The sequence below is a fragment of the Rhinoraja longicauda genome, chromosome 22 (assembly GCF_053455715.1).
Source record: "Rhinoraja longicauda isolate Sanriku21f chromosome 22, sRhiLon1.1, whole genome shotgun sequence".
Taxonomy (NCBI): domain Eukaryota; kingdom Metazoa; phylum Chordata; class Chondrichthyes; order Rajiformes; family Arhynchobatidae; genus Rhinoraja; species Rhinoraja longicauda.
Genome location: NC_135974.1, coordinates 775,717 through 803,396, shown reverse-complemented (window position 1 = coordinate 803,396; position 27,680 = coordinate 775,717). Strand labels below are relative to the sequence as shown.

Below are 27,680 nucleotides of genomic sequence, written 5' to 3'. Positions count from 1 at the left end.
CTGGCTGGCGACCGGCTTTTGGGAGCTCCAGCCGTAGCAGCTTCGACCGCCCCGAAGCGCGAGGTACGATCGACCCGCCCGCAGGCCCTTCATCGCCCTGCGTGGCTCGGCCGCAGCACTTTCCATCGCCCGGTGGGGGCTCAGGACTTTCATCGGCCTGCTCGGCTCGGCTCGGCCCTCGGACTTTCCATCGCCCGGTGGGGGCTCAGGACCTTCATCGGCCTGCTCGGCTCGGCCCTGGGACTTTCCATCGCCCGGTGGGGGCTCAGGACCTTCATCGGCCTGCTCGGCTCGGCCCTGGGACTTTCCATCGCCCGGTGGGGGCTTCAAAAAGTTGGGAGCCTCGATCACCTCGTGGCACCACGGGAGAAGAATGAGGAGGAGATAAGACTTTGCCTTCCATCACAGTGAGGGTATGCCTAGAGCAATCACTGTGATGGCTGTTTGTGTAAAAAATTATATCTGTGTGTCTTGTGCTTTTTAATGTCTACTGCCGGACCCTGACGTGAGAGGACGCTGGCGTTGTGTATTCGCCGCTTTTCCGTCAGGATAGTTTGTCTGTTTGTTTCTATGTTAATTGTTTTTGTAAAGCGCTTTGAGCATGCGATAAGGCGCTATATAAAATAAATGAATTATTATTATTATTATTACATCCCTCTGGGCCCTGCTACATCCAAGAATATCGGAATAGCGGAGGTTACCACCAGGAGCAGAAGCCTGCAGGTGCAATCCAAGGTGGAGACGGCTGCAGCACTTGCCTTTGAAAATTGATGGGAGGAGACAGAGCCGTCAGCAAAGCTGAGAGTGTGTGCAGCCTGCACAGGGACACTGAGGCAGCTCCTCACGTTCAGACTCTCTGCTGGGGCAGCCATGGAGTACATTACACCAGCAGCTTCCAGGTTCTGCTGTTGTGCTGATGGCCATTTTCCTTTCAGCACAGCGTGGCATATGTTGTCGATGCGGTTTATGATAACTCGATCCTGACAGAATGAAAGTAAGAAAAATGCAACGTCAATGCATATCTGCCAGCTCCAGCTCTAGAGAAATGCTTAGTTCAAATCAAAGCAGAACATTTATAAACAGACTGAACAAACGTAAAGAAAAGGCTTGTATTACTCTCCCGATGTTCACACCCTCTGGGCATCCCAAAGTACATCACATCTAGCAATTTACTGAAAATTGACATCAGTTGCAACCCATGGCATTAGGCAGCCATTTTGTATAAAGCTACGAGAAAGATACTGAGATAATATTTTTACAAAATGGACAAATATTGTCCTGGGCACAGGGAAGAATTCCTGGTCTCCAAGCAATGCCAAAGATGTTTCCATTCACCTGAGTGGGCACGGGGCCTCTATTTAGCAGCGTTACTGTCTGAAGGATGTCACTGAGATGGCCACCTGGAATGGTGTTGAAGCTGGTGACTGAACTCCGACTATGGTTGCCAACTCCCTCACTCCCAAATACGGGACAAGGTGACCTCACCCAGCCAGCGGCCACGTGCTCCCACTCCACCATTGGCGGCCGCCCGGGCCGAGCACTTGGCCGCTGGCTGGGTGAGGTCACGCGGGGCGGTGACATCACCCTTTGTCCCGTATTTGGGAGCGAGGAAGTTGGCAACCCTACTAATACGGGACAAACCAATTTAGCCATAAATGCAGGATGTCCCGGCTAATACGGGACAGCTGGCAACCCTAACTCTGACTCACCTTGGGCCACTCAGCAGACGAGTAGAGTGTTTTCTCCTGCAGCAGCTGAGCAATGGTCGGCTCTCGGATGTCCTGCAGGAGGGTGTCCTGGATCTCATCTTGGACCAGGCTGGCAGATGTGTTGCTCTCCTCGTCAAAACTCTTCAGTGGGACAACTGAGAAAACCAACATTCTTACTGAAACATGAGCTGCAGTTGTTAAATGAGAACCACACAATCAGCATCCTGCTCTGGAAACTGGGATTTTAAGTTGAAATCCAGAAATGCCAAGTAGTAAAGTTGAATAAAAAAAATATATGGTTTCTGTAAACTGTTTTATAAACTGAACTAATTTGACAGGAAAATACACAAACAGCCCACTCCCTGGGTGCTTGGATCAATTTCCATTGCCATAAAAGACAGACAGTTAATATCACACTGCCTGCCTTGTTGCCCATGTACTAAAACCATCGCACTAGACGGCAACCTTTCTTCCCTCAGGTACAGAGATTCAAGATATAGAAACATAGAAAATAGGTTCTGGAGTAGGCCATTCAGCCCTTTGAGCCAGCACCGCCATTCAATATGATCATGGCTGATCATCCAAAATCAGTACCCGGTTCCTGCTTTTTCCCAGATCCCTTGGATCTGCGTAGGTCCCACCTGGGCCCTGCAACCCGGGATCAACCTGCATTAATACTCCAACATGGTCAAAAATAACAGGGGTATTCTGAGGTTGGGACATGGCAGGTCAGGGAATCCACTTCTTCATCACAGCTCTTACCTCAGAATGTAACATTCAGAAAGATGGATATGTGTCAGACTCCACAATGCTGCATAGACACCACAGTTTTGTTCAATTAGGTTTCTGTGACATGCCTGGGGTGTTTCTTCTACGCTAAAGATCTTTACAAATGCAGGCGATTCTTTTTAAAAGGTGAGTTACTTTGGCAACGTGGTATCTTAATGCACAGACACATCGAAAGGCATTAATGCGGCACCTTTAACACAAACCCATGCCTTTGTTCGCAAACTCCCTTTAGAATGATTGCAGCATCTGCCTCTAACACCAACCTGGTTACTAACTGCTATGAGCAAAAGATAGGAAGGAACAATTCAATAAGGTTCAAAGATGCAAACTCTAAACTTTATAGATTTGATAGTTTCAAGAATAGTTTTGAGGTAAATAGAGGAGCATTTCTCATGCACAGTACACACATGTATCCCTTTCAATTTGTGCTGTTTTTTGTTTGATTTCAATAGATTGCAGAGCAGCTACCTTCAGGTTGTGAGTTATCCTCCTCGGATTTCTCTTCTGTTTGACAGAGACCATCCTTCATGCAGTCCTCGAGGAGGTGCCTGATTGTCAGCTCTCTCTTTATGGGAACAATGCCATCATGGGCTGAGGCTGGATCTGGCTCAGCCTCTGGCTCAGCCTGCACAGTCTTCACTGACGGGTAAGCAGTTCCCAGAGACGGAGTGCTCTCGAGGCTTTCCAAAGCTACCGGGTGGTCTGATTCAGCATTTGTAAAGGCCACGAGCCCCTCGGTTTCTGCTGAACAGGTCTCATTCACAGCCACACCTTGCTGCTCTGTGCCCGCCACAGCTTCAGTCAGCTTCGAACCATTTGTGGCTTGTGGACTTAAAGGCGCAGCAACTGGAGAGTTGGGCTCAGACCGCTGGCTGGCTTTACTCCATGATCTATCGGAGCTATTGGCTGTCGTCTGTGTGAGGCACACACCCGGGCAGTTAGCCTGCATGTGATAAATGTGTTCATCCATGGGGCTCTCCCCACCACTGACTTCCTCCGAGCTCTTATCCACTCTACACTCATTTTCAGCTTGAACCTGCATGTCGTGCACAAGGTCACATGGAGGAACGGCACCGAGCACCGGGCTCACAGGCTGCACATCACACGCTGGTGCTGAACTATCCATCATGTCCTCTGGTACAGACGGCACTTCCAACACACTGTTGGATTGTACCAGCAGCAAGTTCAGACAGTTGGTTGGTGTCCCAGCAGCAGCACACACAGGCTGCAAATTTCTCAGGAGCAGGTTTTCTGCACTGCTGCAAGATTCCAGCACAGGCTTCAGTAAACCTTCCTCACCATCAATCTCTGCGCAGAGTCCACCCACGTCATTCGTCTCTTCAGATTTGACGTGCGTGGTTGGCATAGGGTAGAACTTGGTCTGTGTGCAATTGACAGCTCCCCACTCGTTCCCTGCAGCCACCGCTTCAGACGGACTGAGACGGGATTGAGCCGCGCTGCACTTGGTTACAGGGTCGGCTGCACCCTCTTCATTCTTCACTTCCGCACAGTTTCTGAGCGTTGCTGCCAAGGGGCTCGGCTCATCCAAATCCTCCTCCAGCTTCGCGTCCATCTGCTCAATGTTGTCCTTCTCCCCCAGAGTGAGCACAGTGGAGGCAGGAGAAGCAGACTGGCTGAAATTGAGCGAGGACTGGCTGCAGGGGGCCGGCACCGTCTGGAAGTAGGTGTTCCCGTTCTGTACGTAGTTCCTGTGAGCCTCGCGGAAGCAAAGCTGAGGGTCGTTGAGGATGTAGTAGTCTGTCCTGCTGAGGCCGTGCTTGGCAGTGCCGATGAGCAAGTCACGGTCGTGTTTACTGCATTCCCACCACACCGGCAGGTACAGACTGGGGCGGCACAGCTTCAGTCGCTCGCTCAGCTGCGGGCTCCGCAGAACCTGCTCACGAACCTTGCGTAGCAACTCTATCCGGTACAGAGTCCGTGAAGCTCGTTCCTCCGTGATGGGCTCCACAAAAATGCTTGGATCTGAAGCCTCTAAAACAAGGAAAGAGTAGCCAGTCAGAAAATGGCATTTGAACATGCACAGGGCAGAATGGTTCTGCTGACATACACACTAACAGCATAATAACATGATGCATTGTCCAGCTTCCCTCGACACCAGCAGCGTGATGCTGCCACCCTCCACACCGTCTCCAGTCCTCATCCCACCCGCCATGTGCTCACTCTCTCTGACAATGTCCCGCGCTTCACCAACATATTGGTGTCACCCAGACTACCATTTCTCTCGTTCTCAGGTCAGATCAGGGATTGCTCATCTGAAACATCAACTCTTTCTCCACACACACACATCCCTCACCTCCTTATGAAAACTATCTTGCAACTTCCTCTTTCTCACAATATTCAAACATTGACTAATTCTCTTTCTACATTGGTTTAGTTTAGTTTAGTTTAGTTTAGTTTAGAGGTACAGTGCGGAAACAGGCTCTTCGGCCCACTGAGTCTGCACGGATCCCCGCACATTAAAACTATCCTAACAACACTAGGGGCAATTTTACATTTATGCCAAGCCAATTAACCTACAAACCTGTACGTCTTTGGAGTGTGGGAGGAAACCGAATATCTCGGAAAAAACCCCATGCAGATCACAGGGAGAACGTACAAGCTCCATACAGACAAGCACCCGTGGTCGGGATGGAAACTGGGTCTCTGGCGCTGTAAGTTGGCAGCTTCACCACTACGCCACCATGCCACCTGCTGAAATTTTCCGGCATGCCAGTTTTTGTTCCACATGTCCAACATCTGCAGTTTGTTTTGATTTTCTATCTCTCCATGGGTTCTTCATCACTCTCTCCCTCCTCTCCTCTGTAGATGGATCCTCACTCAGTCCCCAGCAGCACATTCAATTGCCCACCCTCCCCACACCACCAAGCACCAATGCATCTCGCCGTGTCCAACCACTTTACTTCCCAGATCAGAAGCAAGGATTAAATGGAACTGCCCACATCCACACTCAGGAGCCATGTTACCACCTGCCTGCATCTCCATTAGAGATCAGCCAAGAAGAGGGCGGGAAGAAACCGAGCCACATCTCTCCTATGGAGACAGGCAGCTGGTAATCACATTGCTTTAGCAGCACTGAAACTCCACAAACTGTGGAATGTAACAGCACAGAATTCTCACCTTCTTTCCTCTGAGGCAGCCTGCAAACATTCCGGCACATGGCCACGAAGCTTCGGAAATACCTCTCCAGGCTCCCATCGGTTTTTCTCTCCAACCTGGCAGAGCTGCGGAACTGGTTCCAGTCAAACTGCTCCTTGTCTGGATCATACACCACACCGAACGTCGAGACCACGCGGTAGAAATCTGTCTGCTCTCTCCTGGTCCACCTGGAACAATAATGAGTTGGGGTGACCCTCTGACAAAACACCAAGCAGCAGTTCCTTGTCAAGGATGCCCATTGTGAACCCAGCGACGTGGGCTCAGGCCTGACCAGGCCTAATCAGTGTGCAGTCTGCACAATTTTCCCTGTGACTGACTTGGTGTTTGACTGGTGCTCCGGTTCCCCCCACATCCTAAAGAGTGAGTTGGCCCCTCTCTGACCTGAACAGTTTCAGCTCATAGTTCACTGCCTGGATCTGTGCACGTGTTCTAGCCCAGGACAATTTGTAGGCAAAGGGCAGAGGTGGTTTTCAAACAGTGCACCCATTCCTCTACAGTAGCAGAATCAAAGTAACCGTACAATGTGCATATCTACGCAAGACTTTGGAATTTAACATATTACCATTCATAGTTGGAATCAAATTATCTATGTTGTCATCGAGTTATACAGCAGAGAATCAGGCCCTTCAGTCCGACACGTCCATGCCGACAAGATGCTCCATCTAAGCTAGTCTGCATTTGGCCGATGTTGCTCTGAACCTGTCCTATCCATGTACCTGTCCAAGTGAATCATTATATATTATCATACCTCAAATGAGTTGGTTCATTAATTTGTTTTTATTGTTTACAGAAACATGCTCATTGGTTACAGTAAGCGTTTCTCTCTAAAGCATTTTATTTGTTTCCTGAATGGACCAAGCACTTTTGGGCAGCACAGCTGCTGCCTCGGCACCAGAGACCCAGGCTTGATCCTGACCTTGGGCGTACCCAGTGTGGAATTTGCATGTTCTTCTCAATCATACTTATTTGCACAAAAGACCATGCTGCTTCTTGAAGCCAGCTGTTTAATTGTGGGACGTTGCCTGTAGAAGTTAATATTCCTCCTCAAGTTTGATCAAAGCTTACATCAGCACTAACTGGGCACTGAGCAATCAGGAAATCAGGCTTGGCAATGCGTCTGGTCTCCACACTCACCTCCCAACATCAGAGAGAATGCTCCCATCACAGTGCTGCATCGCAGGCACAACAAGCCACACTCTCACCACATGCCCACCCACTATTTTCCCCAACGATCTGAAGTATCACAACTTAATGTCCCTCAATCATTTACCTTTGCTGGATTTCCATGGTAACAATGTCCATTTCTGACACCCTTCCCCAGATCTCATCCTGTGGATACCAGCGACGTCGGTTATTGCGTGCCAGCGACTCCATTCTCACCAACTCCTTGCGATTGCAGCGCTGGTAGGCGGTTATGAGGCGGCGAAGGCGAGCTGTGAGCACTGAAGCCACCGGCCACTGGGGACGGTCGATGTCTGCGCCATTCTGACCTTCGATGGAATCAAGGAGTAAATGTACTGGTTAGTTAGTGCTGAGCAGCATATCCAGGTAACCACATCCTATAATATCCTAGAGCAACAAACTATCTTAAGCATAACATGGTACAAGATGAGGCCATTCAGATTTTTATGTTGGTGCTTGCACTCTGATCTTGTTCACCCCAAGTCTGATCAGCCCAAGTGTGTGAAGGAGAGATACCGGAGGTCCTTCCTTCCCGCTGCAGTGAGACTGCACAACCAGCACTGCTCCCAGCAGACCAGTCAACAGACCAGTTAACAGTAACAGTAAAAGAAAACACAGTAAATGATGACAATTATCTTTATCTTTATTTTTATTTATAATGAATGTCTCTTGCTATCCACTTTGCTCTTGTAACACTGCGAATTTCCCCGGTGTGGGACAAATAAAGGAATATATTATTATATACTTTGTCAGCAAAGTGTGCTGGCTTTGTCCCCATCAAAATCCACGTTCCTTTTCACATTTCAAGACCTGAGCATTGCTGACAAAGCAAGCAGTGATTGTCCATCTCAAAGTGTTCCACGGGGGAATTGGGTGTATGGCAGTCAATAGTCTATTTCCTGTGATGGAGACTGAGATCGAGAAAGGGGAGGAAGGTGTTGGAGATGGTCCAAGTAAATTTGAGTGCAAGATGAAAATTAGTGGTGAAGTTGATAAAGTCCATGAGTTCTGCATGGGTCCAGGAGGTAGCACCGATGCAGTCATCAATGTAACAGAGTTCGGGGATAGGGCCAGTATACATCTGGATACATGATACATCAGTATACATCAGTATACATGATTGTTCAACGTACCCTACAAAGAGGCAGGCATAGCTGGGGCCCATGCGGGTGCCCATAGCATCACCTTGGACTTGGAGGAAGTGGGAGGAGTTAAAGGAGAAGTTGTTAAGGGTGAGGACCAGCTAGGCGGAGTAGAGTGTTAGTAGAGGGAAATTGGATGGTTGTGCGGTCGAGGAAATTGATGCCTGCATCACTAGTTAGGATGGCAGATAAGGATGGGTTTCACAAGTTTATAGTGATCAACATCAACACTTCAGTTTTGTAAATTCAGAATATTAATATAGTTTAAATGTAACCGCTGCCATGGTGGAATCTAAACTTAGGTCTCCTCATCTGGGTTACTGGTTACAAATGCAGCATCACCATTTTAACCGCGGCACCGGAGACTCAGGTTCGATCCTGACTACGGGTGCTATCTGTACGGAGTTTGTACGTTATCCCCGTGACCTGCGTGGGTTTTTTTCTGAGATCTTCGGTTTCCTCCCACACTCCAAAGACGTACAGGTTTGTAGGTTAATTGACTGGGTAAATGTAAAAATTGTCCCTAGTGTGTGTAGGATAGTGTTAATGTGCGGGGATCGCAGGGCGGCGCGGACCCAGTGGGCCAAAGGGCCTGTTTCCGCGCTGTATCTCTAAATCTAAATCTAAAACCTGGACAATTGTGAAGTGAGATCAATAGGGGTCGGACCAGTAAATGGTACGGTACGAAGGAATGTTGATGAACTGAGACACCTTAGGTTTAACATTAGGATGAGATGAAACAGGATGAGAAGGGCTTAAAAGGAGCGTAAACACAGGCACAGACGTGGGCCGAATGGTCTTTCCCTGTACTGTACACTTGGTGTCACGTACACTAACACAAACCATTCACCATTTATATATCTTACCTAAAATTGTGTCTTCCCCTTTCTCCAAAATCCCAGATTCAATGCTGGAGTTTGCATCTTCCTGTAAGTCAACAGAAACAATAACTAAGGGCAGGAAATGGGAGGTTTTAGTCATACTTCAAGTAGTCGTTTTCCATCCTGCCCTCTTCCCACCATGGGCATTACTGGTGATGCTGTCATACACCACCCAGCCTACTGTTGCTACCCCGATTATTAGTATCAGATTGTGATCTTGCCCGTCATAACGTTTAAGTTTACAAGAGCAACCCACCTTCCTGCTTACTAAAGACAGGATGACTACATCATGCATCGCTGCTGTTATCCCGTGGCTAATTCCTTTAAAAACACATGATTAAATTACTGTAGATTGCAGTGCAATTGGGTCTAAGAGGGAGTCAGAACCTCTATTACTGTCCAAGTTATAGAATACAGGGACATCATACCACCTGAAAGATATAATGGCCTAGGTGGAACAACATTATAGGTCACATTATGTGCATAAATTGCAGACTGTTTCTATTCCCTTTGCACAGATTGAGAATGATCTCACAGATGTTGATGATTTAATAAAACAGGTAGTAATAAAATTGGAAAATGACCATCAAGTGGACATAATCTTGAAATTCAAGCTCATTTTCATAGAGGAGGTAAGAAAATCTCTCTTGCAGAGCAATGTAGAGTCCGAGGCTCATTGGTGACCCTCGGACTACCCTTGATCGGACTTTGCTGGCTTAATCTTGCACTAAATGTTATTCGCTTGTCATGTATCTACACACTTTAAACGGCTCGATGGTAATCATGTATTGTCTTTCTGCTGACTGGTTGGCACGTGACAAAAGCTTTTCACTGCACCTCGGTACACATGTCAATAAACTAAACTGGTAGATGCAAGGGATCTGTTCAGATGGGTGACCAAGGCACATCCAGAACAGATATCATTTAATGCTGAAAATACCTGTTTTTTAAATCTTCACAAATTTGAGACATAGATAGGGTGGACAGTCGGAACCTTCTCCCTCAGGGTGGAAATGTCAACGACTACAGGGCATAGATTTAAGGTAGGAGGAGCAAAGTTTAAAAGCTATGCATGACGGTTTTTTTTACACACAAGTGTGCGATGGGGTCCCAGAAAGTGCTGCCGGGGTTGGTGGTGGAGGCAGATACAACAGTGGAGTTTAAGAGGCCTGTTACTGCCCTCACTGTTCTATGTAATACTGATGACTGGTGTTGGCATTCCTGTGAGGGATGACACAGGATGTCTGCTCTCAATCCTCTCTCCTGACACCCTGTACAACACCGTCATAAATGGGAACCAGCCACCAGTCAGAAGCCAGGCTGTAGATCTGTACTCTGGTGGGGTGGAGAGAACATGTCCCTTCCAGAAGAACAGGGAGAGCTTTGAAGTAAAACAGTCAAGTGAAGGCATTCGTAAGAGATAACCAAACACTGGATTTATAAAAAATCATGCATCGTATAGTATCAAAACATTTCACTCACATCTGGCTGATCTTTGAACGGGCCATCAGACTTCAACTCAGAGTCATCATCTTTGCAAAGGTCAACCCTAGAAGTCAGGACAGAGAGAATTACCATTTCAACAAAATCAGAGATCACAAAGAACCGATGAAGTCAGGACAGTAGACAATGTCTACATGAACGGGGTCTTTGCAAGACCTTGGACAAGGTCCCACATGGTAGATTGGTTTGGAAAGTTAGAACAAGGGACCCATGGTAGTCAGTTGGTGGTTGGAGTTAGAAACATGGAAAACATAGAAAATAGGTGCAGGAAGAGGCCATTTGGCCCTTCGAGCCAGAGAGGTGGTCGCAGGGGATTATCCTTCAGACTGGAGACCTGAGACCAGCAGTGTACTGCAGGTATTGCTGCTGCATCTACCAGTGTTTGCCATCTGTGTTAACGATTTGAATGAGAATAGTGAAAGGCAGCATTTTAAAGGGTACTCAAAGGGAAACCTCTTCAAGACAGAGTGGTGGAAAGCACTGCCAAAGGGAGTGGCAGCGATATATACAAATTTACTACATTTAAAACATATTTTGACCGCTACAGGGATAATAAAGGAATATAGGCCAAATACAGGTAAATTGAACCAGCTCAATTAGGTGATTTGGTTAGCATGGACAAGTTGGGCCGAAGGGTCTGATTCCATGCTACATGACTCATTGAATTGCTATTCATTATGTTTATGCTTTGAATGGCTGGGAAAAATGTGGGCAGAAGCACATAGCAGCTGGGCAGGACAGCCATGATCATATTGAATGTAGTAAATTTGTAGTGAATGTAGTAAACTTGACATTCTGCATCTGACAAGCTACAAACTGATCCCAAAACTACTTTTAAAAGGGAGCTGGCAGTGATCCAGGATGAGGAGCTTTCAGAGGTACAGAGGACGGGTTGAATGGCCTCCCCTGTATCGTGTCCTTTTATAAATTTAAGCTCCTGAGTGGTGTTTGAACCTGGAAGGATTTTCACAGCAGTTGCTGTTCAAAATCAGCACTAAACATCTCTTCAACTCCCCCACAGATGGCAATGTTTTACCCTTCGCTTATGTCCGCTGGCAGGTCAACACCTCCTTGCTCGGCTGCCAGTGAGGTCTCATCAGGCATGCCCACCCTCTCAAGGAAGCAGAGCGTTGGGTCAGCTCTCATCGCATTATATCGCTCATAACCTGGAAAGAGAAAGGGTGGGTAGAACGAACGGCTTGAGAGTCTAACTGGAGAAAGGCCCACCCATGGCAAACAGGTTTATCAGGAATCACAGCCACAACACCATTATCACTAATATTCCTCCTTAAACACATCTTTCTGGCTCCAACTGGTTTACTTCTAATAACCCATCCCTTTTCTCCAGAGATGCTGCCTGACCTGCTGAGTTACTCCAGCACTTTGTGCCTTTCTTCTGACTGAGTTGGGGCAGGAAGATGGAGGTACGGGACAGACCACTGCAGTGGCGGGCACCAGGGATCAGTGTCGCTGAGTCGCTGCTTCGATGTTGTGTGTTGTAATAAACCATGAGGGAACCCCTCATCTATTATCCCAACCTCTACAAACTGGGCAGGTGTCACTGTGACTGGAGGACACTGTCACAATGAGGCCAGTCAGTCTGCTCAGCCAGTGTCCACATAGCTGGCACAACAGCAAAACACTGCAGCTGCTGAAATCTGCCAATCAGTCAGTCTGTCTGTTGCATTACTCCCACCAGCACAAACCTCCCACAAGTGTGTTTTAAAATCGAAACATAGGTGAATCGAGACCTCCAAGTCAGCCTTCATGCTCCCTCAGGCACCCCTGCAAATACTGGGGTTCTCCTGGCACTGCGTGGTAATAGCTGCCAAACACACGATCTCCTTGGGGATATGAGACATTCCCAGGAAATCAGAGCAAATTCCGAGACACTGCCAGTGAAATCCTTGTAAATGCTACAAAATCCCCCAGGAACCCCTGTAAATACAGGTACTTCCTCGGGACTGCCTGTAAATACTGAGAGAATCACAGTGACCCCATGAACACAGACATTCCTGGGAACCTCCTGCAATACAGAAACATCCCCAGGGACCCTCTGTGAGCATTGGCACTCCTGGGAATCCCTGTAAGTATTGATGCTCTCTAGGTGATCCTAGTCCTCTCAAAATCCACCCTGTCAAGATCTCTCTGGATCTTGTATGTGTCAGTTGTTGCCTTTACTCTAAGGCCAGTGGATACTAGCCTAGCCTGTCCGAAGGGTCTCGACCCGAAACGTCACCCATTCCCTCTCTCCTAGATGCTGCCTGACCTGCTGAGTTACTCCAGCATTTTGTGATACATTCGATTTGTACCAGCATCTGCAGTTATTTTCCTACACAGATTAGCTGTCCAATGTTTCTCCATAAGAAAACCACCAATTCAGGCATTCGTCAGAAGATTTCTGAATTGTTCCAACACATAAACATCCTAATAATACTGACAGTGTTTAGCTTTTCAGATGTAATCTTACCAATGGCCAATGTAACTGAAGCATCGGCCTCCCATCTTTGGTATTCAATTCTCGCGCAATAAGCAATAACATTCTCTCCGCTTTCTTAGTTACTTGTAGCATCTGCTTACTAGTTTTTTGCAAATCTAGGGGTGTTAGGCTATTTTCTCCAGCCAAAATAGTCTAAATGCCCATTTTCTCACATTTCATTCTATTTGGCAGATCTTTGCCCATTCACTTATATTCGCCCCCTTCATAAGTCATCTTTCCACCTTTTTTTGTATTATTAGCAAATTTAATCTCCAGCTAAGCCATATGTATAATAATAATAATAATGCATTACATTTATATAGCGCTTTTCATATACTCAAAGACGCTTTACAGGGATTTAAAGAACATAGGGAAGTGAATAAATAGATAAATAAGTAAACGAACAGAGAAAGGAGACAGAAGGTGAGGTGACCTTCAGTGGTTGAAGGCAGTACTGAACAGGTGAGACTTCAGTGATGTTTTGAATGTGGTGAGTGAGGAGGAGTCTCTGACGGTTTGGGGTAGTGAGTTCCATAGGGTGGGAGCAGCGATGGAGAAAGCCCTGTCCCCCCAGGATCTGAGTTTGGTCCGGATGTGGGGGGATAGGAGATTGGCAGCAGCAGAGCGGATGGTGCAGGTGGGAGTGTGCCTGTGGAGGAGGTCGGTCAGGTAGGATGGGGCCAGGTTATGGAGGGCTTTGTAGGTCATGAGGAGGATTTTGTACTGGATTCTCTGGGGGATGGGGAGCCAGTGGAGTTTGTAAAGGACGGGGGTGATATGGTCACGGATCGGGGTGTGAGTGAGTAGACGGGCAGCGGAGTTTTGAATGTATTGAAGTTTACTGATGATTTGTGAGGGTGCACCATAGAGGAGGCTGTTGCAGTAGTCCAGACGGGAGGTGATGAGGGCGTGGATGAGGGTTTCTGCAGCTGTGGAGGAGAGGGATGGACGGAGACGGGCAATGTTTTTGAGGTGGAAGGCTGTCTTTGTGATGTGTTTGATGTGTTTGTCGAAGGAGAGGGTTTGATCAAAGATGATTCCAAGATTCCGGATGTGAGGGGAGGTGGATACTGGGAGACCATCAATATTGAGGATGAAGTTTTGGGTGGATTTGGTGAGCGTTTTTGGACCAATGATGATGATTTCAGATTTGTTGCAGTTGAGTTTGAGGAAATTTGATTGAAGCCAAGATTTTATTTCAGTGATGCAGTTTGTCAGTGTAGAGTGTGTGGTGGTGGAGATGAGGAGCTGGATATCATCGGCGAAGCAGTGGAAGTTGAGACCATGACGGTGGATTAATTGACCAAGGAGGAACAGGTAGAGGATGAAGAGGAGGGGGCCAAGGACTGAGCCTTGGGGGACACCTTGGGGGAGGGGAGCGGTGGGGGATTTACAGTTGTTAATGGAGATGAACTGGTGCCTGTCAGAGAGGTAAGATTTGAACCAGGATAGGGCTGTGCCGGTGATGTTAAAGGAGGTTTCAAGTCGGGTGAAGAGAATGGAGTGATTTATGGTGTCAAAGGCGGCGCTGAGGTCAAGTAGGATGAGGATGTTGAGGTTGCCAGCGTCGGAGGAGAGGAAAAGGTCGTTTGTGATTTTGAGGAGCGCAGTTTCAGTACAGTGGTTGGAGCGGAATCCGGATTGGAAAGTTTCATACAGGTTATTGGTAGAGAGGTGGTATTTGAGTTGGGAAGCTACAGCACGTTCCAAAACTTTGGACAGAAAGGGTAGGTTGGAGATTGGTCTGAAGTTGTTTTTTATGGTGTCAGGGTTGAGACCAGGTTTTTTCAGAATGGGGGTGACAGCAGCGATTTTGAGGGATGGCGGGACGATGCCAGTGGACAGGGAGGAGTTTATTGTTGCAGTGATAAGTGGAGAGAGAGCAGGAAGGCTGGCCTTGACAAAGCTGGAGGGGATGGGGTCCAGAGAGCAGGTGGCAGTTTTTATTCCTGTGAAGAGGTCAGAGAGGTCGGTGGTGGAGACTGGGGAGAACTGAGGCAGGGGTTGACAGGATAAGGGGGGGGGCAGGTGGTTTGAGGGGGAGCAGGTGCGTTGGTGGTTAAGGTGCTGTAGATGCTGTCTATTTTGCTTAAAACGTTCAGGCTTTAACATCGACCCCTGTGGCACCCCACTCATTACTCATTGCCGACCAGAACATCCCGGTATACCTATGCTCCCTTTCCTGTCAGCCAGCTATTCGTCTGTCCTTGCCAACATCACCTCCCACTCCCTCAGCTTGCTCTCAATAACAATCATGTAGCACTTTATCAAATGCCTTCTGGAAATCTGAATACACTACATCCAAGACACACGGTACATTTCAAAGAAGTGTAGGTAGACACAAAATGCTGGAGTAACTCAGCGACAGGCAGCACCTCTGGAGAGAAGGAATGGGTGATGTTTCGGGTCGAAACCCTTCTTCAGACCCTTCTTTAAAGAACTGTAATACATTTTGAATGCCTCAAAAGTCCCTGATATTTCTTTCCCAGAAGGAGATTGACTTTGATTATCTTGAATTTTCTGAAGTGCCCAATACTGTGACGTTTATAAAAAGAAAAGCACGCTTTACCGAAAGTGCTTCAAATGACAAATTAATATCTTCTCATGACCCCACCATGATCTAACACTATAACAGACACATTTATAGATATTAGAATATTGATGTCCAGCACAATACATCAACCAGATTCAGATAATGAATTACTTTGAAGTAGTTTTTCTGCACGAGCTGCATCGCCAGAAGTTATACAAAATCTCAAACACAGGCTTACCATGTTTATAAACTCCAATGAGCATAGACTTGTCACAATCTCCATCCCACCATTCAACTGGGATATCGTTGTAGTCAACCTCGGGCATCCAGACTTCCAGCTTACTGTACACCAAGGTGTGGTGAAGAGAGAGGGGAACAAGGCAGAAAGCATAAGACAGTGAGAGAGACAGAGCTCATGTAACACAGGCAATCAGAGACATGGCAACAAAGAGGGACAGAATAACAGAGAGGGTACAAGGCAGAGATGGACAAAATAATTCAATGCCATTAGAAATAAAAGTAATTTGAGAGTACACTTTTCATTCATCAGCCCCCAACAAAACACTTCTTACTTCTCTTTATGTCTCTCTCTGTGACTCCCTGAGGGAGAGTTGTTACTTCTCTTTATGTCTCTCTCTGTGACTCCCTGAGGGAGAGTTGTTACTTCTCTTTATGTCTCTCTCTGTGACTCCCTGAGGGAGAGTTGTTACTTCTCTTTATGTCTCTCTCTGTGACTCCCTGAGGGAGAGTTGCAAATTTCCACTTCATTTGGTATGGGAAGTGCTTCTGATGTCACCTCGAAAGGCCTGGTGCTAATCATAAAGTTGTTACTCCCTGATTCTGGAATAACCAGTAAAGAAGAGTAAAATAAATCCCCTTTGTATCTCATGACTTAGAACGCCTCAATTAGATCGCCCCAAAATTATTTAAGCACATTCTTGAAGGTTGAGCACTTGTGGGAATTTTGATAGCTTTTACACTCACAGGCATTAAAATAACTTGGTGATTAGAACTTTAGTGTTAAATGCCCTTGGCATTTTTAATATAGTTCCCTTCATCCTTTTCCTTCCATCATCTCCTCCAATTTCCCTGTTCATTGCTTGGTATTGGTGTTGCCATATTCTAGGGTCATGGAAGTAGAGCATTCAATCACAGAATAAACCTTTCTGCCCATTATGCATGTGCTAGCATTTTGAAAGTTCTCCTACTCCTGTCCACTAGTCCAATAAAGTCCTAGTCCACTATATTGTGCTTTCCCTCAAATATGCAATCACCCTGACATCTGCTATGAATCACTCCCACTGCCTTTTCAGATCTTGGCATCATTCCCTGTAAAATATGTTGCATCTCCCTCTCTGCTTCCTTTGTCGTTACTGTCACATCTGGGCAACAACCTATGTGTCACTGGAAACAGGTTCTCCTTTTCCCAGGTTGTATATTGGAAACAGAGGGCCAAAGGAAATGGACATGGTCAGTGCAATTCAGCCCTATCATGCTGTGATCCAACGTTCTATGTCAGTTTGCAGAGAGAGCAAGGAATTCCTACCAAATTTAAACAATGTTGAACTTGCAGAAACCTCCTGAGGAGCAGGCCACCTTACTCCGACCGACCGGCTCAGCACTGAACAGGACGTCCCTTTGCCCTCCACACTGAGGTGATTTTGCTATGTGACGTACCTTGCATCAACACCATCCAAAGCTTTGTCAGCGGCCTCCCCTAGCACCTCCTGCTTGAGATAATATAACATTCGGACTCTCAGCAAGACCCTGTGGACAACCACATAAATCTCAAGAACAGGAAGAAGGAATATCTTTGCCTACACATAGCTTCTTGGGCAGGTGTGCTTGACCAGGCAGACAGGATGTCACTGAACAGCCATGAGGTCCATCTTTGAGAAATACAAGAGATTCTGATGTGGCCAAATCACAATTGCACCAAAATATTAGAATGTTTGCATAGTTCAAGAAAAAAATCTCACTTCTTTACATGCAATTGGGGTAACCAAATTACACACACGCAAACAGTTTTGTACATCCCAACATCCACGCAAAACCTCCCAAACAGCTCCTTAAACCTCACTTTTATCCAACATGCACCCCCCCCCGGCAAGTCGTGCATGTACACCGACCCCTGTCACATGCCCCTGTTTGCACTCACTTGTTGCAGTGCTGTTTGAGATGTTTCTTATAGCCATCATCATGGAAGAGCACCTCTGGGTTACAGCTGGCCATCCAGTCAGCGTTCTTCAGCTCTGGCTGGGACAGTGGCGTTTTCAGCTTCTTGCTTTTCCTGCCCCTGGGCACAGGAGCTGACAACCCTGCAGGAAATAGTCCAAAACTTGGCGTAATTCAGTGTGAACTGAATCATATATTCAAGACAAATATCTCCACCCACACCACTCTTGCACTGAAACCAAACACCAACCGGGCCTCCCCCTTCCCAAACATCAAGAGTTTCCCTTTGCTTCTGGCCTCTGGGTCACAAACCTGAGTGATTGTGTAGTGCTTGATTCTGGCCGTCTTTTGTGGGAGTGATAAGGTCCCAGATGAAACTTTTAATCTTCTCATCTCCTTTGTAATGCTTCAGGCAATAGACCAGGAGGGTGCGACAAACGGTCTCCATGTCCTTCTCTGTCAAGTGCCATTTGAACCGTCCATGCGACAGGATGTCCTTCCATCGCCCCCACCTGCAACACAGGTGACAGTCCACCAGCACTGTAGGCAACAGGAGCCCAGAGTTCCCCATCTCACACATCACCCTGGCACGCGTAAAGCTAGACTACAGTCAATCTGCTGCAAAGTCTGGAGCCATGGTTAAAAATTGGTAAGCAATCAGGCCAATTCAGATGCAAACTATCTCTGCAAAATTCACAGTGAAGAACCTTGGCCTCATGGGCTTTGCTTACAAGAAGCACCAGCATCAAAGTCCATCTCATGGGGTAGATTTCTGCTGCCCTCCCTGAACAAAACCTCCCTCCCTCCAGCATTCAGTAGAAGATGTTAAGATGCTATGATGAAGGTGAATAGGGGGCTTGCCCACGTACTAGGTCAATCACTGCTTCTTTTCTGGGAGCTCGCCACATGCGTATTGTATTGGCTGTCAGATGTCCAATATTACAACAGGGATTGAATTTCAACAACACTTGACTAGTTATAAAGTACATGGGATGTTCTGGTAGGCAACAATGAAACAACTAATTTCAGTTTATATTCAATGAATCCAGTCCAAATCACATACTTACCCGAATATCAACAGGTTCTTTTCTACCCGAAAGCATTCCGCCCGGAGATACCGACGTGTCTTGTCATGGAGACGGCGAGACCTTGAAGGTTTATCTTCACTATCACTGTCAAGCTCAGAGAACTCCATCAATTCATCATCCTCAAACGAATTGTAGTGTTTGGTCTGTTTCCTGACACGTGGCGTGTCGATGACCAAACTGTCCTGTGTGCAAGATGTCCAAAGAGAGGAGAATCAATATCAACCCCGTTCACTCCCCTGACTCATGATGTGCAATAACGGAGACCTGATCTCTTCAACAACGTGGCCTTGTTTCCAGCTCCTCCCTTTTCCTGAGCCCCTTGCTTGCATTATGTATACTCCATGAACTCAGATTTATCCAATCGGAATCACACACCTTATACTCTAATCTTGCGCAAAAGTACTCCAAACTCCAAAAGCATTAAATTAAAAGTGCTTGCCTTCTGATTCTAGCACCTTGACTTTGCTGTACCTGACCGTGGTAATATCCTTTAGAGTTCCATATCCCAGAGTCTCTGTACCCTCTCCAATGTAGCACAGCTTCCAGTCCCTCCCTGATCATGCCCCTCGCCTCCTCCTCTAAGGTATGCAGTAGCAACTCAAAACACAACATTATACAGAAGGCAAACAAATGGACAAGTCGTCTTTTGGCGAGCTGGTTGAGGGGCACGAGACCTTCAATGTCTATCTAAATAAGGAAATGTGCACAGGCTGAACATTTTAACGACACTGCCAACCACAGTGGAGCTTCAGATTCTGACTGCAGGAAGGCCTCCCTGCAGGGAGCATGTGACAGGACGGCACGACTGCACTGCTCTGTAGTCTATGGCACAGAAACAAGCCTTCTGGCCCATCATGTCTGTGCCAACATGTTGTTAAATTAAACTAATCCCCTCTGCCTGCACATGATTCATATCCCTCCATTCCCTGCCTGTTCATGTGCCTGTCTAAATGTCACTGTTGTACCTGCTTCTACTACCTCCCTGGCAGTGTGTTCCAGATACCCACCACCGTAAAAAAAACTTGCTTCACAAATATCCTTTAAACTTTCCCCCACTCTCCTTAAAGCTATTCTCTAGTATTTAACATTATCACCCTGGGGGAAATGAATATCTACCCTATCTATGCCTCTCATCATTTTATAAACTTACATCAGGTCTCTCCTTTGCATCCAAGTCGCCAGAGAAAACAATACGTCCATTAAATCTCTTCTTATAGCTAATACCCTCCAATCCAGGCCGCATCCTGGTAAACATCTGCATTCTTCCCAAAACTCAACAACCATCCTATAATGGGGCAAACAGCACTGTACACAATACCTCCAAATGCTACCCAACCAAAGTTTTATACAACTGCAAAATGACTTCATGTCTTTTATGCCCTGGACAATCAAGGCAAGTGTGCTGTACACTTTCTTTACCACTATTTACCTGTGTTGCCACTTTTAGCGGAGGGTCTGCATCATTACAGTTACCTCAGGTGAGCCATTAGGCTGGGGAGTCAAGCAGGAATAGACGGAACGTGGCCACAACCAGTTACAATACCCTCTGCCAGGTTTCCATTTATCATCATCTTCTGCACATGTGGGCACCTGCTCAAGGACAGCACCTGTCACAGGCCAAACACTACCTGTCACAGGCACTTACCTTTCCGTTCTTCGACTCTATATCCAGCTCTGCAATTTTGGCCCATTTTTCCCAGAAGTTGGGGTCATCCAAGGAGATGTCCGTCCTATTGCCCGAAGCGACAAAACTGGCCTGAAGCAGAAACAAATCACAGCAGAGTACCAATGGTGTACTTGTTAAGGAGCTGTAAGCAATTCAAGCAAGCGACAAAAATATTAATCGGATGTGCCAGTGACATTAAATGACGCAGTCAGGACACTGTCCGAGAGGGTGGGCAGAGGATTGTTCAAACCTCGGTAGCTGGCTGTGAGTGCACAGGTTTAGCAGAATTCTGGAAACAAACTTGAATAAGTGCACTGATTCAGTCAGATATAGAATTAGAATAGACAGAAACAATGCTGATTGATTAATGAATCTGCAAGTGGTCGCGTTAACTCATGATGTTCAGGAAGAGGGGCTAAGGTGAGACTGCCAAGGTCTGCACTACCCTGTGCTCCACAGTCAACCCCAGGGCAGTGCTCTGAGGTAAACATTCTTCCCTCCTCAACGGGTGACTTTATTTGTCAGGTGGCTCTCAAATAACTTGGCTGAGATTTGCTAATGTGTTAATGTTTAATGAGTAATTAATTAAACGGAGAAAGTGAACTACGTTTGTATCCAGTCTAATTGCTTCCTTCCGATGCCCCTCTCTCTGTGCCAGACAGAGTATTTCCTGGTTAAAAAGTCAACTATTTAAAAGAGCTGCATTTGATCAAAGTTCAGTCCAACACAAGACGGGGTATTGTGATCAACTGATCATTCTGTTCTTCCCTCCCCCATCCAGTAACACTGCTGTTAAAATATTCTATTGAGCAATCAAAATGCCTTGCCAGCGAACCATTAACTCTTGGTGCTATGTTGAGTTGCAGTCATTGATTGTGCCTGAATGCTACTTCTAACCTTTGCAAATGTGGAACCCTTCCCTTCCGATTCAATGGTGATGGTGCGAGTTCGCCGAAGCAAGATCTGGTCTATGTCTTCTTCACAAAACTTTGATCCTTCATCCTCCTCATCCATCAGGGCTCCATATGCTCCTTTACGAAGAAGATCCTCTACTTCAATCTTGGACAATGGCTGTACCTGCACAGGGAGGCACACAGTCACTAAAGCAAACAGTTGTTTCAACGGAGCAGCCCTGACCATCAAAACAAGATGTGAAAGGATGGAGTGTGAGTTGCGTGGATGACAGCAAGTGCTTACAGCCCTGTGAGATTTTGCTGCAAATGGACTTTCATTCGCTGATTTTCCCATTCACCTGATTGTTCTCCCTACTATTGAGAGAACCAAAAGTTCGATTGGCTACTTCCAGAATCATTGGGTATTCACTCATTAGGAATTTTTTAAACGAAGATTGACAGATTCTTGATCAGTAAGGGTGTCAAAGGGTATGGGGAGAAAGCAGGAGAATGGGGTTGAGAGGGAAAGATTGATCAGCCATGATTGATTGGCAGAGTAGACTCAATGGGCCGAATGGCCTAATTCTGCTCCTATCACATGAACATAAACGAATCGATTAAATGGCCCATCTGAATCAGTGATATTAAAGCAATAAACATATACCGTAATATACTTCAGGAGAGGCGAGTGTCCGTGAATCGATGCTCTACTCACACTGTATCTACCTCATGCCATCACTGCCCGGGATGTTTAATGGGACAGTGTGCCATGGATTTATACCTCATAATTCCCTTTCTCTCCAGCCCCCCTCAGCTTCAACTGCTAATCTTTGTCCCATTGTGCAAGTTTATTATTGTTCTTCTGCAATTTGCTGGAATCCTTGGTACTGCTGACTCTTCCTACTTGATGCAAGTTTGAAGAGCAGTCCCAGCACTACCTGTGTAGGAAGGAACTGCAAATATAGGCACAAAATGCTTGAGTAACTCAGCTGGACAGGCAGCATCTCTAGAGAGAAGGAATGGGTGACGTTTCGGGTCGAGACCCTTCCTCAGACTGAGAGTCAGGGGAGAGGGAATCCTCTTATCCTTTCCACTGACTAGTCTGAAGAAGGGTCTTGACCCGAAACATTACCCATTGCTTGTCCCCAGAGATGCTGTCTGTCCCGCTGAGTTACCCCAGCACTACCTACCATCCTCTCTGCATAACTACACTTTACTTCCATTCTGTGGTTTGTGCCCTGAAGCCTGCTGGTAATCCATGCTGCTGTTTGTCCCTTGACTCTGCATTTCTTGGCAATGTTGGCTCATTCGGAGGCACCTTACTGAGGGATTTTTGAAAATCTTGATAAGTTTAATCTACTGTCACTGTAAACAATTTCAAGATGGCTGTTCAAGCAAGAACGTCCCCTTGGAATTCATGTTACCTGTGCTTTGTTGCATACATTTCATTCCTATTCTCCCCTTTAGCATGAGTTCCACTATTTTCCTTCCCCCACTCATAGCTGACTTGTCTGCAATTCCTGGCTTCTGAAATACAGGGATTACATTAGCCACTTGCTCATCCTCTACCACCACAGTTTAGCTTTTAGTTCAGTTTAGTTTATTGTCACGTGTACCGAGGTACAGTGAAAAGCTTTTGTTGCGTGCTAACCAGTCAGCAGAAGGACAATACATGATTACAATCAATCCATTTATAGTGCAGAGATACATGATATGGGAATAACGTTTAGTGCAAGGTAATGCCAGCTAGTCTGAAGAAGGGTCTCAACCCAAAACGTCAGAGATGCTGTCTGAGTTACTCCAGCTTTTGATGTCTATCTTCGATTTAAACCAGCATCTGCAGTTCTTTCTTACACATAAAGCCAGCAAAGTCTGATCAAGGATAGTCCAAGGGTCACCAAAGAGGTAGATAGTAGTTCAGTACTGGTCTCTGGTTGTGGTAGGTGATTCAGTTGCCAGATAACAGCTGGGAAGAAACTGTCTCTGAATCTGGAGGTATGCTTTTCACACTTCTATACCTTTTGCCTGATGGGAGAGGGAAGAAGAGGGAGTGGCCAGGGTGCGACTCGGCCTTGATAATGCCGAGGCAGCGTGAGGTATAAATTGAGTCAATAGGTTGGTTTGTGTGATGGTCTGGGCTGCGTCCACAATTCGCTGCAATTTCTTGCGGTCTTGGATGGAGCTGTTCCCAAAGCAGGCTGTGATGCATCCTGATCAAATGCTTTCTATGGTGCATCTGTAGAAGTTGGTGGGAGTTGTAGGGGACATGTCAAACCTCCTACGCCTTCTAAGGAAGTAGAGGCGTTGGTGACTTTCTTGGCCGTTGCTTCTATATGGGGGTTCCAGGAGAAGTCGTTGGTGACTGTTTTCTAATAATATAATGATGCATTTGCTTCACTAAATGACGGTAAATTGTGCGGATACTTTCTAACCAGACTGGGAATTTTATCCTCTAAGTTTGATTGATTTATTTAATACATTCTCTTTTTCTATTGTAAATTTACATCCTGTCATTTAATATCATTTCATTTGTTCTACTTTGAAGCTGTTGAACATTTAATATTTCTGCACTGTCCTGTCGTTACTTGTGGGCTGCTGTGCCTGAACCTCAGTAGCTTCATTCTCAGCGAAGCCTTAATTTCTTGTTTCTGGTATGTCTATAAAATATCTTACAATGTTTTGAGAGTTCTGCAAACAATCTATTTCGCTCCTCATTCTCTGTGATTCCTCCTGCTCTCCAGTTCTACGACATTTCCCTTGTACCTCATCCCCTTTGATGTCTCGTTTTTACCCTTCCTTATCTCTTTCCCTCTCCCCTGACTCTGTCTGAAGAAGGGTCTCAACCCAAATCGTCACCCATTCGTTCCATCCAGAGATGCTGTCTGTCCCGCTGAGTTACTCCAGGATTTTGTGCCCATCGTTGGTGTAAACCAGCATTTGCAGTTCCTTCCTACACATTACAATGTTTTATGTTCCTCTTTGTCTTCCTAATTGTTCCTTTCACTCCTCTTCAAATTCCTCTCACACCTATTGTGCACTCCACTGTAACATGTGTAGTTAATTGATGCCTCGTTCCTTCCCTCAGTTGTTCCCTATTGTATTTATTGTCTTTATAGAGCTTCATGAGTATTTACGAAGGAACTGCAGATGCTGGTTTATACTGCAGATAGACACAAAATGCTGGAGTAACTCAGCAGGACAGGTAACATCTCTGGAGAGAAGGAGTGGGTGACATTTCAGGTCGAGGCTCTGCTTCAGACTGAGAGTCAGGGGAGAGGGAAGCTCAAGATATGGAAGGGGAAGGTGCGAAATAACAGATCAAAGAACAGAAATGTAGAATGGTTCATTGTTGACTGAGGGGAAGATGACAATGAGCCATAGAAACTGTGAAATGAATCAGAAGGACAGTGAATCTAGCCGGAGAACTATAGTGGGGGAGGGATGGGCTGAGAGGGAAACTTAATGTTAGGGAAAACAATATTCATACCGCTGGGTTGTAAGCTGCCCAAGCGAAATATGAGGTGCTATCCTCCAATTTGCGTTGGGCCTCACTCCGACAGTGGAGGAGGCTCACCGACAGAAAGGTCAGTGTGGGAGTGGGAGGGGGAGATAGTGTTCAGCGACTGGGAGACTGCATAGGCCTAGGCAGACTGAGCAGAGGTGTTCAGCGAAACAATTGGCCAGCCTATGCTGGGTCTCGCCAATATATTGGAGTCCACACCTGGAACAGCAGATACAGTAGATGAGGTTGGAGGAGGTGCAAGTGAACCTGAGTGTTTAGTTTGTCCTTTCCTTAGAAGATACTTTCCCTCCACTCTATTGAATGCTATTTCAATGTTTCCCATTGGTGTTTGCCAATATTGCTGTTCATTTTATCTTTACAACTTCTATTCTCAGCCTTTCTCCAATCCAGTACGTTGGCTATACCTATACTGTTAATAGACAATAGACAATAGGTGCAGGAGGAGGCCATTCGGCCCTTCGAGCCAGCACTGCCATTCAATGTGATCATGGCTGATCACATTCTTATTCATTGTAGTTAGCTCACTATTGCTTACGTATTTTCCTTTTTTACTTATTATATTTATCTGGTTCATTCCCTATAACTACACCTAATCACAAGACTTCTCTTGTTGGGCCTGTTCCCTTCCTCTGGCTTTGCATTTCATACTTCTTCTATCTGAATCTTACACTTTCATGTCTTTTCATCTCTGCCCTTTGTCCAACCATCTTCTAATCAACCCTCAACACCCCCCCCCCCACCTATCTAAATCCATTTATCACTTGCCAGACTTTGTCCCGCCTCACAACTCTTCCAGCTTTCTCAGCGCCCCCCACCCCCCAAAATCAGTCTGAAGAAGGGTTCTGACCTGAAAAAATGCCTATCCATGTTCTCCAGTGGCCTGACCCATTGAGTTACTCCAGCACTTTGAGTCTTTTTTTGGCAAACCAGAATCTGCAGTTCCTTGTGTCTACTTAGTACATACTGGGTTAGAAAGGAGTTCTGTGTACATTGTAAGAATTCCATTCCTTTATACCTTCAGCAACCTTTTCTTTCAAACTAATATCAGGGCTGTTTAAATCCCCCTATTTCAGTCTACTTTTGTCCCATTATTAAATGTCTGCAAACTGCACCCATTCTTACAATAAATCCTGTATCTTGATTCAAATAGATTCTATTTTTGTCCTCCTTATAGCGGCATGCTTGTATCCTACTGCCATAGTTATTGTTGTCCTGTCCCAGTCCTGATATCATTGTAGTCATGTCTCAGTTTCCTCCAACACGTTTGCTTTCTCCATGTATAATTGCCTCCATTTTGCATTTGCCTGCAATAACCCTAATTGACATGTTGGGCCCTGACCCAGCAGACCCTTCAAATTCACACCATCGCCATCCCCTGCCCCACAAAATACAACCTGTTGTCCAACACGAAGTGTTCACACAACTGTGGATTCAGTACTGCACCAGACCACCTTACCCCGTTGGTGTTTCCTTTGCGGTTCATTGCTTGCAACACTGCTCTGTCTAGACCCAGCTTGAGACTGGCCTTGTCGAACATCTCTCGCTCGTACGAGTTACGGGTTATGAGGCGATACACTTGAACTGCTTTACTCTGTCCTATCCGGTGACAACGAGCCTGAGCCTAGAGACAATGAAAGGTTATGGCAATCTCCACGATTCCGTGCAATCATATATTAATTGCTTGGAGAGCAGGAAACACATTGGTGAAGGGAATAAAATACCAAACCTTACATTCTTGGCCCCAACCACAGCCTCTCTAGACACTTTATTTAGGTATGGATATGTCAATATTTCCATCAGAAGTCCCCTGTATTATCAGATGGAAAATGTCTAGTGTCTGGTAGGATCGGCACTGGAACAAAGCACTCCTCCTTCATCACATCTCTCTGATCCCAAGATCCAGCCCCGTCACTCTCCTTCCCACTCAGCTAATCTGCTGAGTACTAGTAATTCCCATCTGCCTGGTGAAAGATTTCTAACAGTCTATAACTTCAGTCCTGGTCAACCGTTACTTCTTTCAGCCACCACTTTCGCTCATCTCTGTTGACATTAACAATCTTTCCTATTCACATCACCAATGACTTGACCTGTAACTCGTAAATAATGTTATATCTTTTAATCTCCAATTATAATTATAGCAATAAAAACAAATAAAATGATAGCAGAAGTCCCATTTTGTGGGCACTGCGTCCATGCTGTCAAAAGAGACCTTGTGTTAACCCCACATGCCCCCTTGTCTGTGGCCCTGATGATTGTGGCTCTTCACATGCCCAGCCACCTTTGCTTTCACAATGACGAGGGTTGAATGATTCGCTGATTGAATGATTTTGGGGGTTTCTTCAACTCCAATCGTTCTATTAATAAATTTACATCCCTGCATCCTAATTACTCAATTATCTACTAAAGGAAATAGATCCTTTCTGTTCAGCATGTCTAGACTGCTCTTAATCTTACACGCCTCAATTAAACCTCATTATTTCTCTTTTGTTGTATAGCTTAAAGAATTCTTAATCGCCTTTCTGCTTTGTCAACTAATTTACTGCAATGAAATCTATCAGGTATCCTCAAAGGATTGGTGAGGCTAGGAAGCACAAGGCAGCTCCACACAAAGCACAAAGCACGTGACAGGGTGCTTCGACATCACAGCACAGAGCCGTGTGTGGGGTTGATCCATTAGCTTTTCCTCTGCTGCAGCTCGCTGCAACTCACCTGCAGGTCGTTCTGTGGGTTCCAATCCGAATCGAAGATGATACAAGTGTCTGCAGCAGTAAGATTAATACCAAGACCTCCTGCCCTGGTGCACAGCAGAAACACAAAGCGGTCCGAGTCTGGTTTGGAGAAGCGATCAATTGCAGCCTGCCTCAAGTTCCCCCGTACCCTGCCATCGATCCGCTCATAGGTGTACCTAAAACATGTAGAAATCGCCAGAATTAGAACACA

General features: G+C 46.1%; 1 protein-coding gene across 3 annotated transcripts in view; it reads right to left on the bottom strand.

Annotated features, from left to right (window-relative positions):
- chd6 (chromodomain helicase DNA binding protein 6) overlaps positions 1 to 27,680 on the bottom strand; it is a 200,385-nt gene that overhangs the window by 20,182 nt on the left and 152,523 nt on the right. For all 3 annotated transcript variants that reach the window (XM_078418568.1, XM_078418567.1, XM_078418569.1), the window contains 17 exons: positions 27,450 to 27,645; positions 26,197 to 26,361; positions 21,222 to 21,401; positions 20,304 to 20,414; positions 18,638 to 18,840; positions 17,883 to 18,082; positions 17,554 to 17,713; positions 17,073 to 17,162; positions 15,634 to 15,737; positions 11,420 to 11,549; positions 10,363 to 10,429; positions 8,866 to 8,926; positions 6,946 to 7,165; positions 5,637 to 5,842; positions 2,967 to 4,490; positions 1,710 to 1,864; positions 759 to 980 (listed from right to left, as the gene is read on the bottom strand). In XM_078418568.1, the coding sequence (XP_078274694.1) occupies positions 759 to 980; positions 1,710 to 1,864; positions 2,967 to 4,490; positions 5,637 to 5,842; positions 6,946 to 7,165; positions 8,866 to 8,926; positions 10,363 to 10,429; positions 11,420 to 11,549; positions 15,634 to 15,737; positions 17,073 to 17,162; positions 17,554 to 17,713; positions 17,883 to 18,082; positions 18,638 to 18,840; positions 20,304 to 20,414; positions 21,222 to 21,401; positions 26,197 to 26,361; positions 27,450 to 27,645 (3,994 nt within the window). The remainder of the gene's footprint in view (positions 1 to 758; positions 981 to 1,709; positions 1,865 to 2,966; positions 4,491 to 5,636; positions 5,843 to 6,945; positions 7,166 to 8,865; positions 8,927 to 10,362; positions 10,430 to 11,419; positions 11,550 to 15,633; positions 15,738 to 17,072; positions 17,163 to 17,553; positions 17,714 to 17,882; positions 18,083 to 18,637; positions 18,841 to 20,303; positions 20,415 to 21,221; positions 21,402 to 26,196; positions 26,362 to 27,449; positions 27,646 to 27,680) is intronic.